Raw genomic sequence first — 13,435 nt, 5'->3', positions numbered from 1 at the left:
GAGAGAGAGAGAGATGGTAAAACCTATAGCTTTTTACAGGATATGAAAAATATGGCATTGATATAGAGCTGTATCAAGTTTGTGTTTTGTTGAGCAATCACATGTCACATATAGAAATCAGTTCCATGCATGTTGTCCCATTGTTGCAGAGACTTGCAGTTAATGGTCGAACAATGCAAGAAATCTTCCTTCTCTTTCAGTTCATTTCTGTTCGACTGGGTACATCTAAACAAGAACACTCAAGACTCTGCCCTTCTAATTGTTTTTGATGATTGTCAATCGGTGTAAGAGTACTAAAACTGAAAGATGAGTGAAAGAGAGAAGAGATCTCCGTGTCACCCTATTGAATTAATAAGGAAAAAGCAAACAACAACGTAGGGGATCAAACCGAAACCTCTCAAAGCAAAGTATACTGAAACAAAGCTAAGAAAACCAAAACTGAGGAAGACCTATAAGGCCGCTATTACGATAAGACAAAATTTTGGTGTTGTTCTAATCAGCTTCAGTTTCACTTGATTTGTGCTTCTTCTCCCCATGCAATACCGGATTAGGTAAAATCCAAGGTGGTGGATAATGGTCTGCTTCCTTCACTTTGAACTTTTCATACACTTTAGGCTTCTTCTTATCCTCCAAGTTGTATTGTAGTATTCTGATCTCAGCCATATTACGGCTGGGATCCTTGGACTTCTTGAACTTCTCATATATTTCTACAAAATAAATCGAGTTGCCTTCAAGTAGTGTTGGAAAATTCCGAGTAGATAATGCCATTGTTGAAAGCTTTTCCTGAAGAAATAGGGCCCGGCCTATCAAACTTTCTACCTTTTCCCATGTTTTATCCTCGTCATATAATCTGTAGACATAAAAGTGAAAAGAGTATCTCCTTCGAACTTTCTTCACAAACATTATATCACCTTGTGACTCCAGTCTATAAGTGGACATGTTCCACTGTCTCTCTATCTTCAACCCTGAGATTTGGAAATCCTTGGTTATGGTGGGAAAATCCTCGTTTTTGGTGGGATCGGGTTTTTCCCGAAAGTCCCAAACCACAATGCGGTCGCTAGACACTACAGATAACTGGTCTTCATAGAACATAATATCAACTTGGCAGTCATAGTGGTCATGCAACCAACAGAAGTCCTTCCATTCGGTGTCCCCATGCTTCAAGAATATCATCCTAGTTTCATCAACACGTAGTTTCAAAACAATGACAACAATGAAGTTGTTGTTGCGAGAGGGGTCAGCGGAGATCGCAGCTCTATGGACAGGCAGTCGATGCTGATCAGTGATCGGTGGGAGTTCAATTCTAGCACCAGAAAGCGGGTTAAAGAGATAGATCACCTTGGTATACTCTTTGTAATACTTTTCACACGTTAGTAACCAACCATGTGACGAAAGCACAATGTCATCTTCTGGGAACTCGTTGGTAATGCTATAAACCTTTTTCCTTGCAGAGCTGAACAAGAGTCGGCTAGACATGTCTTGACTAGGGAATATGAGCATCGGTGGTTGTTGCGACAAGGGTGTGTATGTGGATGAAACAGATGATTTTGCAGCGAGTTCCCAAAAATGACAAACGGCTGGGAATCGAATTGCGTCCTCAGCAGGGAGCTTTTCAAAGATCAACTCCAAGAGGTCAGGTTGGAGATCAGACCAGTTTGGCCTTGGGGTTGGGGTTGTGCTTGTGTTGGTGCACAACTCACTTGAAAGCCTCCTCCTTTTACTTCTCCTTTTACTTGTGGTGGTGCACATCTCAATTGAAATCGTAGTATTGGGTGGAAGCCTCCTCTTTGAAGTCGTATTTGCCCTCTTCCTTTTACTTGAATTCTTACAATCATGGAGAAGAGTAAATATTGAACGAAGAAGAGGTATTTAGCTAGACTAGTGTAGATCTAGAGGAAGAGGGTTATAAAACTATCCTATTTGACTTGGGAGTGATAGATATTTTAGTGTTTAAAAGGACATGTCGTGTGTTATCTTTCACGAAGGAAAGCCATCCGTATGTCCTTGCTATTCAAGGCTCCTTAATCCTTGTTGGTTTGGGATTCTTTTGTTCTAGTGCATTTAGGATACATGCAAGCTTTCCTTTAAAATAAAAGGTTTATAACTAGCCTTTATATTGCAGTACGTGCGAATCTATTTATAGGCTAGTGATCCATTGATATAAAGAAATTGATGAGTACGTTTCAAGTTTTGAAATCAATGGAACGTGATAGAAATCCAGCTTCCGAAAGAAAATTTAGTGAAACCACGGTATCTTCTTCTGATGATGATAACCTACCACTATCGAAGAGAGCAAAGAGACTAGCTGCCAAAAGATCATCATCAACCAATGAAAGAAATCCTGCAACCAGCCAAAGGAAATTTAGTGAAGTATCAGAATCTTCGTCTGATGATGACCTACAACTATTGGAGAGAAAAAAGAAATTTTCATCAATCAAGGATACAAATCCTGCAACCAAAAGAAAGGGTAGTGAAGACTCGGTATCTTCTGATGATGACCTAAGACAATCGAAGAGAACCAAGAGATTATCATCCACCAATGACAGAAATCCTGCAACCAGCAAAAGAAAATTAAGTGAAGTATCAGAATCTTCGTCTGATGATGACCTACCACTATCGACGAGAAAGAAGAGATTATCATCAATCAATGATAGAAATCCCGCAACCAGCAGCAAAAGAAATTTTGATGATGACTTAAGACAGTCGAAACGATTAGTACCGAAAAGGGTATCGTCAACCACTATACATGATATCCCAGAGGAATTATTAGTTGAAATCCTTTGTCGACTGCCTTGCGCAAAATCTGTGTTTCAATGCAAGTCTGTCTCAAAGAGTTGGCACTCACTCACGTCGGATTCTAATTGCGTGGGCCGGTTTTTGTGGCTCCAAAGACAGAACCAAACCCTAATACCTGGTACAGTTATAAACAGGTGGGGTTATGAGCTCCTTACCACAGATTTGTTCAAAAGATTAAGGAGTTTCAAAACCGAGGAGATAAAGAAATTAGAAGTGCTAGCTACATGGAACGACTTGGTTCTCTGCAGACGATTATATTACGAAATAGTTGACGGTGAAGATCATATCTGCAAACGATTTTGTCGCCATGACGATGGTCAATATTACATTTGTAATCCAAGGACGTCCATGCAACTTGTTAATCTTCCTTGGATCCATGAATGCGGTTTGCGCTGTGATCCTTTTGTAGGATTCATGTGTGAGCCATACTATAAGGAAGAAGAAGATGACAGACACGCCAACAACAGTACTGATCAAACAGAAGGAGAAAAAAGGAAGGTAATTAGAATCGATGCCGAGTATAAGTTCAAGGTTGTGAGAATACTTCCTCCTGAAGACCCATATAGTCCTTGTTTCGAATTCAAGATTCAGGTCTTCTCTAATGATATTGGTGAGTGGAGAGAATCACTAGTATCATGTCCACGCGGCTTTATTTTTTCCAAACTTCCGTCAAATCCACTTGCTTCAATGGGTGCCTTTGCTAGCAATGGAATGCTATATTGGAATTCTGAGGAAGACGGTGATCTGCTCGGGCTGGGACCTTTGATGATCAACAACAAGAGCACTCCCACTTGTTTTAATAGTACTTCTGTCGATGGTGATTGGGGATATCAATTTCATGTTATTGAACTTGCTCGGCAGGAACGTCAAAATGAAGATTTACCTTGTTCATCATATCACCTCCAGGCGCACCGTGGACGTCTGCAGTTGGTGCAGATGGTGGGGAACGAGAACAAGATTGGAGCTAGGCTATTTGTTTGGGAGTTGAAAAAAGAAGAACTAGAACAAATGGCGGTACAAGGGGGTGGAGAACTGAGTCACAAACACCGGAACATTTATGCGATAATCGATGGGGTAAGGTGTGATACGCGTTATTCGCTGGAGTATTTCGGTTCTCATCCAATTTATTTGGATACATGTTTTGTGTCTCGAACAGATTATACCCGTTCAGAAAAGAAACCTCGTTCAAAAAAGAAACATATAGATGATGATGATGATGATTATACTTTCATTTACAAGTGCAACATTCAGACAGGAGAATGTTCCGAGATGGACATGGATGAAACATTTGATGGGAAAGGATTACAAATTATGCTCCCATGGTGGCCTACACCACTTCCTACAATACGTTCCCATACGGCGGAGACCTTCAGCTAGCGACCTAGTAATTCAGTAGAGAAGGTTCCCATTTCCAAGATGTCTTACTGCCAATTATATATGCAACTGCGTGGTCGACATAAACGGAATCAAACCGAGGAAAATTCTGAGAAGTTAATCTAAAGTATAGTTAATCATGTTTTGCTACAGTAGTTAGTTAGCATCACTTATTATGTATGTTAAAGACTATGGTAAGCAACTTGATTTGGACCGAAAAGAAAGCTTGCTTCTCTATATTTAATGTTTCTATTTCGTAGTCTAATTGTTTTTTTTTTGAGGAAAAAGACAATTTCATAAATTTGTCAACGGCCAGAAGGCGCTTACATCAGTTTGTCTACTTAGGACCAATCAGCCATACTGGCAACAAGCACTAAGAAAGAGACATGTAGCCCTCATTACAAATGCGCTCAGTTAAGCCTATCACATCTAATTTCCAACTAAAACCTATCTAAATTCCATGTAGCGGTAATACCAGTCGCCTATAGACCTTGATTGGTGTACAACAAAGTAATACTGAAATCTAAACAAGAAATAACCTTCCATTAGATGTCTAGGTAAAAAACAAGGAAATTAAGCTACCTCCTTGCCCTTAGTAGTAGGGCTAACCTCTCCCCGATCAGACCTTGAGGATGTCATGTGAGACGGAGTAGATAATTTATGGGCAAGCTTTGGCTCAGGTCCACCAAAAAGCCCGCATAAAGGGGTAAGCTCAAACCCAGGCCCAAATGCGCAGATCCAAGCCCATATCCCTTTCCTCTTCCAAGCTAGCAACGCTGCCTTTGCCGGCCACCTTCTTCGAATCTCCGGCAGCCACAAATTCCAGTCGTCATTTGGTCCAAACGGCGCCAACGGACCCAGCCGAAGTCGCACAGTCGCCGCCATACAGCCACCATGACCAATCGGCTCCATTGGACGGAAGGAGCAGTCCCGCCAGTAGCCAAAGTCATCGAAACTTGCCGTAGCAGCATCAGCAGAAGCCATGGAGGTTGTGAGATAAGTAGGCGGGATTGAAAGGTTGAAAGCTGTGGAGAATTGACGCAAAACGGAGGTCGCGGCGCTAGGGTTTTGGGGGAAAAACTTGGTGAGCGAAAGCTCCTGGTTTCTCGGAGCTAAACCGAGACTTGGTAAGATGTTTGCCATATTTAGATTAGTGAAGTTGATGATTTCGTAGTGTAATTGTTGTTCATGCGTGGGGTGGATTATTAAGTTTAATCAAACTAGTGGCAGGCCGGAAATGCTACTAGTTATATGATACACATAGAAAACCGAAAATTATCATGTAGGAATAACTGCTCTTTTTCGTATCAATGAATATTTCTAATTTCTGTTTTGGATTATTAGGGAACAACTTCTCGATCACGGCAATCCCCACTGGTGATTTTGCAAATTGAAAACAACGATATCTTCCTGCTCTCTATATGGTTTGCCAATGTACCAGAAGTGGATTCGTGATTAGTACGTGAATTGAAAACAAGAAGCATGAATCTTTAAACGCCCCTAAAGAAAACCTTGATTTTTTACCTTATGTTTTATTTCAGTTGAAAAATGACCATTTAGGAGTGTAAAAAGTCAACATAAGCATGACACCTCACTCTTGATCATGGACTCTCATTTCGTCCTCAACATCATCCGGTGCATCTTTCTGCTTTCTAGGACGCCAATTGGTTTTGGATGTGAACCTCATACTACTTTTTCATGGTATCAGAGCGGGTTACCCACGTCCACGTATGAAGTCCAATGGCCACACGCACTCCACGTCACCCAAATGTTGTCCACGTGTTAGGCTTGAAAATTCGCCACACGTACGGAGGTGTGTTGAGATATCAATCCCACATCAAGAATATGAGACATTGCATGTGGGTTTAAAAGGTGGATCCATTATCTAATCTAAGGGTTAAATTTTATAAAATCCACACTCTTTATCTAATCTAAAGGTTCTAAGCATGACACCTCACTCTTGGATCATTTTAGCTTAAACCATGGTTAACTTGGGTAAACTTCAAAAAAGAACAAAGTGTTTAGGGAGAATGATTCAATGAAGTTTTTATGGACTTACAAGTTCAACATAAGCAGGGTTTTGCAGTCGACCAAAATCAAAGAGTTATTGTGGGTTTAGATGTGATATAGCAGTAACCTTTTGTTCTTTTCTTTTTTTATGTAGTTGACAGAAGTTTTACCATAGTTAACTATGGGTTAAGCTAAAATGATCCAAGAGTGGGGTGTTATGGTTAAAACCCTTAGATTAGATAAATAGTGTGGATTTTATGAAATTTAATTAAAGTCACAGGCTCCTCACTTTAGAGGAGCCAGATCCTACGAACAATCAAGGGTAATGTCAATAGTATCACATTTATACATTAGACTTTCTTATGTAGTAAAATACCTTCTTCTTTTTTAAAGAATGTAGTAAAACACTAATATAACCTAAACTGAGTCCACGAAACAATTTAGGACACTAACTACTAATATTCTATTTATGTTTCAATATTCACAATGAAATTAAACAAGCATCTTCTCAAAGTGTCCCATATTGAGTCTTCCCAGCTCAATAAACTCTTTGTTTGTTAGAGTGAGTTCATTGAGTTGGGAAGACTCAATTTGGGACCATTTTGATTTAGGAAGATTCAAAAACTCAAAATTAGGAAAGTGTAAGACATTCCTCGACCTTGATCATCTTTACGTGTCACATTTCATCAATATTGGATTGCTACATTTCTCCTCCAACACGTATGAATGTATGATCAATTGATGGTTGATTTTATGAGAGAAGTCAACGATGAAAATGGGTGATTAAGATTATTGTTGCTCTGCTCTCTACGTACTCTCCAAGTTTTACTTTTCTTATTTTCTTATTATCAGATGGAAAAACTCTTTCTTTGAAGTGTAAAGTTAGGATTTCTTGTTTTGATCACGGTTTTACAAATTACATATCGAGTTGCTAGATTTACTTACTTAATTGAATTGAAATTTGTTTAGTCATTCTGGTTTGAAGTCGATATCTGTTTAGTCCTTGTGGTTTTATTTTAATCTGAATAGTCCTTAAAGTCATGATTTTTCATCCAAATGATTATTCTGTCAATTTTTTTGTTATAATACTGACGTGGCCGTTAAAGACATTGTAATTTTTAACTGCTGCGTCAGCCATTTTAACTGAGAAAATTGACGGAATGACCATTTAGATGATAAAACATGACTTTAAGAATCATTCAGATTAAAATAAAACCACAATAACTGAACATATGTCGACTTCAAACCATAAAGACTATACAATATTTTACCCTACTTAATTTTTAGCAAAAAATTCACATTGTGGCATTGTCACGTCAAATTCGATTAGATACTTCAACTTGTTTTTTAGTCAACAGGAGCTAGGTATAGCAGAGTTGATCAGATACTTCAACTTGACACGATCAAATTTTCAAACAATGGCCCAACCCTTAATGGAAGAATGTTCTAGGAAAATCCACACCAAATACTTGGAAGCTCCGACTCGGCCAAGTCTTGTGGAACACATACGAGTACATGGCTTTACTGAGAACTGACAACTAGTTTGGACTTAGGATAGCTCTGAATAAAAAGGGAAAAAATCACTTGCTTTAACAAACAAGACTTCCGACTTCCTTTACAAAAAAAAAAAATAATAATAATAATAAGAATAATAATAAGACTTTGGACTATTACAAATTATCAAATTCAACATCCTCAAAAAAAAANAAAAAAAAAAAATAAACTACACTCAAATAAGACTGATGCAGTCGTGCTTGCTTTATCAAGTTCGACCTAACATAGCTGTTGTTAACGTTGCCTCTTAAATTCGTCGCGTAGTACACTTCTCGGTCAAAAGACGATGCAACTTATACGGCAAAAAGCCCTTTGACAACCAAGCGGGTCCAAATTTCTCCTTCAAAGCTTCCAGGTTGGCTTTTTTCCCTGTCCTTTTCATTTCTTTCAGCTCTTCTTTCGACCTCGGATTATCTTTAACAAATTCTTTCTTCAAAAGATTGTCTACTTCTGCAATATCCTTTTCACTCAAATCCTCGCCAGCTATCTCAAGGTCTCTTAGGTCACTCGGCCAAACACCCAACCAGGTCATAGACGGGCAAGTTAAGCTTACATTGTCGTAGGCCTTTTCAATCGACCCAACAGTATAAGTGTTGAACATTTCGATGGCTGATGGATCACAATCGAAAAGGCCATACACTGGAAGCCTGAAAGTGTCCCACAGTATCTTTACAAATCCTCTGCCCCCTACCCCGGGCATTCCCATCCCCGTGACGATTATACAGGGATAATCATCGTAAAACTTCTTTTGCAATAGCTCAACAAAACAGGTTTTCTTTTCCACGACCAATATGAACTTGGCTCCATGATCCCTCAAATCAATTTCTGAACGCATAGCAGGGACGGGCACCCCATCATCCCGGCTTTGAGCATAGGTAGGGAACTCATTCTGCATCCACGAAAGCAGACCTCCAACATAGGCTTTTTCAGCAGCATCTACGGGGAAACTTGCAGTTGTGCACCCTATAGTGCAACATATGTCATCTATAATTTCGTACTCTTGTCGTTTCGTGAAGTTTTCATTGGCATTTCTCCCTTGGTAATACGTCCCTTGATGTGATTCCCGCATTTCTTCGTTGATAGAGTCGAGAATAGTTTTAATCACATTACGTATGTTGTTTCTTTTATCATCTCTAGGTTTAGAGCGGGTATTTATATCTTTCAGTGTAAGACGCCTGACACCATCGCTACAAGCACGATAGGTCACGTTGCGGTCGCCTCGTGTAATAAAACTAAAGTCCGGATCATCCAATCTCTGCTTGAGCGCTTCTAGTTCCTCCTTTATTTCCATGATAGAGAGGTTTTTGGCCTCGTGATAATCAGCACCTGATGTTGAAGAGGTTGCAGAATTAGCCTTCCGTCTAGTGCGCTGTTTGCTGTGTTTGTCTTTGCACTGTTTGCAGTGTTTGTCAATTAAGTCGCGGAGGACTTCTTTTTCTGGTAGCGGTTTCGTCCATCTTGATTGCGAAGCCATGATAGTTGATGATACTAGCTAGCTTGTCAGTCAAGATTGTGAAGTTATCGCTTAAGATGTTGAGAATTCAGGTGTTGGGCATGCTCCTTATATACACATTGATTCGGGATAGTTGATTCCTACAACAAGTTAGGATGATTCGAATATAGCAATGTATATTAGGAAAGTGCAAATACGTACTTGCTCGATTCTGATGAACTCTACGTGCCGCCTTATATCATGATACTAATTAGGAAATTATCTACTACTGAATTTATTGGGTAAAATATTGTATGCTTTTGACACCTCGTTAGGTTCGATCATACAGTTAAAAAGTATGGTCAATTGATAGATGAATTTTATGTGAGAGAAGAGATAAATTGAACTTGGTGATTAAAAAATATTATTGCATGCTGACTGCGGTTTATGTACGTACAACTTTCCATATATCTTTCACTTTTCTTTTTATCAGACGGAAAACCAAGATTAACCAATAATGGGAAATTCTCTTTCTCTTTGAGAGGTAATATCACCAGATAGAGTGCGGAGTAGTGGTGAGCAAAATCAAAACTCTTTCCTTGCTGTGCAAAGTCAGGATTCTTTTGTTCTAATCAGATTTACGTAATTGAGTATTTGAGTTGCTGGCTCTACTTACCTAATTTTAGTTAAAGTTCATTAGGAATATTCTACTTGCCTATTGAGTTGATGGAAGCACAATTGGTCTAGGCACGTGTAGAAAAGGTTGAAAAGCCCAAAGTGTTCTCCAACTCGGCATCTTGTGAAATTAAAGTTAATCCGATCCTTTTGAAACCATGAGAGAAGGGGGCAAAGATGTTTGATGATGAAATCTCTGAAACAGGGTACTTCAGTGTCTCATCAGTTTCCATCAAGGGTGGAAGTGCAATACGAGGCTCGGTATTTTCTGATGATGACCTAAGACAATCGAAGAGAACCAAGAGATTACAGAAATCCCGCATCCTGCGAAACAAAATTTAGCGTAGTATTGGTATCTTCGTTTGATGATGACCTGAGACGTCAGTCAAAATTAGTGTCAGAAAGAGCATCGTCAACAAATATACATGATATGCCGAAGGAATTATTAGTTGAAATCCTTTGTCGACTGCCATGCGCAAAATCTGTGTTTCGATGCAAGTCTGTTTCAAAGAGTTGGGGCTCACTCACGTCGGATCCTTATTTTATCGGCCGCTTTCTGTGGCTCCAAAGACAGAACTCAACCCTAATCCCTGGTACTATTATAAACGAGGAGGCCGGGGGTATGAGTTCCGTAGCACAGATTTGTTTGCAAGATTTGCTAGATTTACTGAGGAGAGGAGTTTAGAAGTGCTAGCTACATGGAACGCGTACGACTTGGTTCTCTGCAAACTATCTGGTGTCCATGATGACGAGAAAATATTACATCTGTAATAATCCAAGGACCACCATGCAACGTGTTAGTCTTCCTCCAACCCGTCAATGTAGCTACCATAATCATGTTGTGGGATTCATTTGTGAGCCATACTACAAGGAAGAAGAAGACAGGCCCGCCCACAATAGTACTGATCAAGAAAAACAAGAAGAAGAAGAAGACAGGATGGTAATCAAAATTGATTCCGAGTATAAGTGCAAGGTATTGTGAGAATTCTTTCTCCTGATGACAGCGGAGAACTTTGTTTCGAATTCAAGATTCAGGTCTTCTCTAGTGACACTGGTGACTGAAGAGACCGAGAGAGTCACTAGTATCATGTCCACGCTGCTCTATTTATGCCAAACTAGCGTCGAGGGATGCCTTCGCTACCAAAGGAATGCTCTATTGGAACTCTACGGAAGGCGATCTGCTCGGGGCTCGGGCTGGGACCTTCGATGATCAACAACAAGAGCACTCCCACTTGCTCTAATAGTTCTACTGCTAATGGTGATTCGGGATATCAATTTCATGTTATTAGATTTGTTGGGCTGGAACATGGAGATGAAGATTTAGGTCCACCATATCACCTTCGGGTGCACCATGGACGTCTGCAGTTGGTGCAGACGGTGGGGAATTGGGACACGATGGGAGCTAGGCTATTTGTCTGGGAGCTGAAAAATGAAGAACTAGGACAAATGTACAAGTGGGTGAGGTTACGTTATGATATAATGGACGGGGTAGAATATTATAAGTATACTCGGGTGGAGTATCTCGGTTCTGATCCAAAAATGATTTGGACGAAAATTCTTCAACGCACCAATGTTCAAGTGAACCAAGTATCAAAGTTTAATCTCAGTCATTTGTTTGATTTAACCCCTTATATGACACTAACCCTAATATTAACGCTGTTAAAAGAATTTAACAAAGAAAAACGTGGTCAACATTCATAAATGTTGATTCAACAGATCAAATTTATACAGCATAGTTAAAATATAGATGTTGACAAGTTATCTGGGTTTTGGGGGATAAATGAAAATTAAAAGGGTATGATTCGTAGAGGAGGAGGGTAGCGATGACGATGGCTATTGAAGTACCGGCGGAGATTTCATCATATATGGAGTCGCGATTTGATCGGATATCAAGGCTGCCGGCGATGGCGACTACCAAAAGTGCATCCAAGGTGGAGATGAGTCATGGTTCGATTTAATTCTTTCGGTTAAATTAGAAAAACAATGGAAGCAATGAAGATCGGAAGGAAGAAGAAGCAGATCTGGAAATGGTTTATGTTCAAATAGGGGTTCTGCTAGTATTTTGGCTTCATATGCTTTTACCATCTCTTTTATTTTGGAAACAATTATTTAATTACTTCTTATTCCTTTTTTCTTATAGATTGCTTTTTAATTTCCTTTTTTGTTATTGAGTTTTTTTATTTTCTTAATGAACTTCGATAAGACTTAAAAAAAAAACTAAATAGCTTTTTTTATAAAGAAAAAAATACAAATAATAAATTTTTGAAAAAAAAAAAAATATTTCAATGCCATATTATATCATTAAATAACAAATACTTCTTTAATACTTTTTTTTTTATTTTAAGAACTTATGTTACTTAATTATAAGATAAGCGCTTTAGAGCTAACCGGTTAGTTTCACAATACGAAACTAACCATCATTTAGACAAAGGTTTCGGTCACATATTGACATCTTCACATGTGAGTAATTTATTAATAATTTACTATAGGCCAAGTGTATTAGTTCTGAAACTTATAGCCAAATTCATTATCATCTGGGTATTCATAATCATGGTTTGTTAATTACAAATACGCATTGTTTATGTTGGACATATTTAGTGCATAATGATTGACTACATGGAACTCCTATAAAAAAATATAAAAAAATTGACTACATGGAACGATGTCAAACTGAAGACAAAAACAACTTTTTATTTTTGCAATATCCATATCTTTTCCTCCTTTCTCATATCCAACGATCATATTGCATGACCTATTTAATCTAAACTCAATGATTTAGAAGATGCAGATTTTATTTAACTAGTTGGCTTGTATATGGCAAAAGGCCATTTAAAAAAAAAATTATAAACTACACGTTATAATTTTTTTCTTATAACTACACACTACATCCTTGATGAAAATATACTCATTATTTATATTATACTAAAATGTGTGATTTTTATAATAAAAGAAAACGTTCATATATACAATTTGAGTCACAATTTAACAACCCTAACTCGTAAGATCGAGCTACTCATTACCCATTAACAAATACATCATTGTATATAAATTAAAAAATGAAAATAGAGGGAAATATTAGAGGAGAGGGGGTACACATGTTAGGTTCATAATTATATATAAGCAAATATAGACCCACTTGAAATTATATATCCGTTCTTTACCAAAGTCCTTGCGTGATGAGACCCTTAGAGAAAATGCACCCATTTTGGGTGGGTTGGACCAATCTTTAACTCGGGCTAATACACTATTCATCCAAATCAGTCATTATTGGTCTTTGGTTCGACAATATAACAACGAGACCAATCTGAGGACCAATTACTATTCACATTTTATAAAAATGTTTTTTTTATTGATAAACAATTATTATCTTTTACTCTATTATTTATTTATACATAAAATTAATGCTCATGTAATATATATATAAAGAAATTAAATTAGAATTATTTATAAGATTTCAACGACCAATGTGTGAAAGACATGTGTCCATATCAATATTGTTATCTTTTATAAATATCTAAACTTTTTGATAAGGTTATACCAATGAACGGGCGACACGTGTCTTCTTCAGATTTAGTTATCTTCTGAAATAATTGA

At 38.2% G+C, this 13,435-nt stretch overlaps 2 protein-coding genes across 2 annotated transcripts; both read right to left on the bottom strand.

Moving 5' to 3' along the window:
• Positions 1 to 492: 492 nt before the first annotated feature.
• On the bottom strand, positions 493 to 1,749 carry LOC101304155 (putative F-box protein At4g17565-like). The gene has a single exon (XM_004309415.1). The coding sequence runs from the start codon at positions 1,747 to 1,749 to the stop codon at positions 493 to 495; it is 1,257 nt and encodes a 418-aa protein (XP_004309463.1).
• A 6,232-nt stretch (positions 1,750 to 7,981) lies between these two features.
• LOC101303870 (DNA topoisomerase 6 subunit A-like) lies at positions 7,982 to 9,208 on the bottom strand. Its single transcript, XM_004309414.1, has one exon. The coding sequence runs from the start codon at positions 9,206 to 9,208 to the stop codon at positions 7,982 to 7,984; it is 1,227 nt and encodes a 408-aa protein (XP_004309462.1).
• Between the last annotated feature and the right edge of the window lie 4,227 nt (positions 9,209 to 13,435).

The sequence above is a fragment of the Fragaria vesca genome, unplaced genomic scaffold (assembly GCF_000184155.1).
Source record: "Fragaria vesca subsp. vesca unplaced genomic scaffold, FraVesHawaii_1.0 scf0512944, whole genome shotgun sequence".
Taxonomy (NCBI): domain Eukaryota; kingdom Viridiplantae; phylum Streptophyta; class Magnoliopsida; order Rosales; family Rosaceae; genus Fragaria; species Fragaria vesca.
The sequence above is the reverse complement of the archived record's forward strand: the minus strand, read 5'-3'. Positions and strand labels throughout refer to the sequence as shown.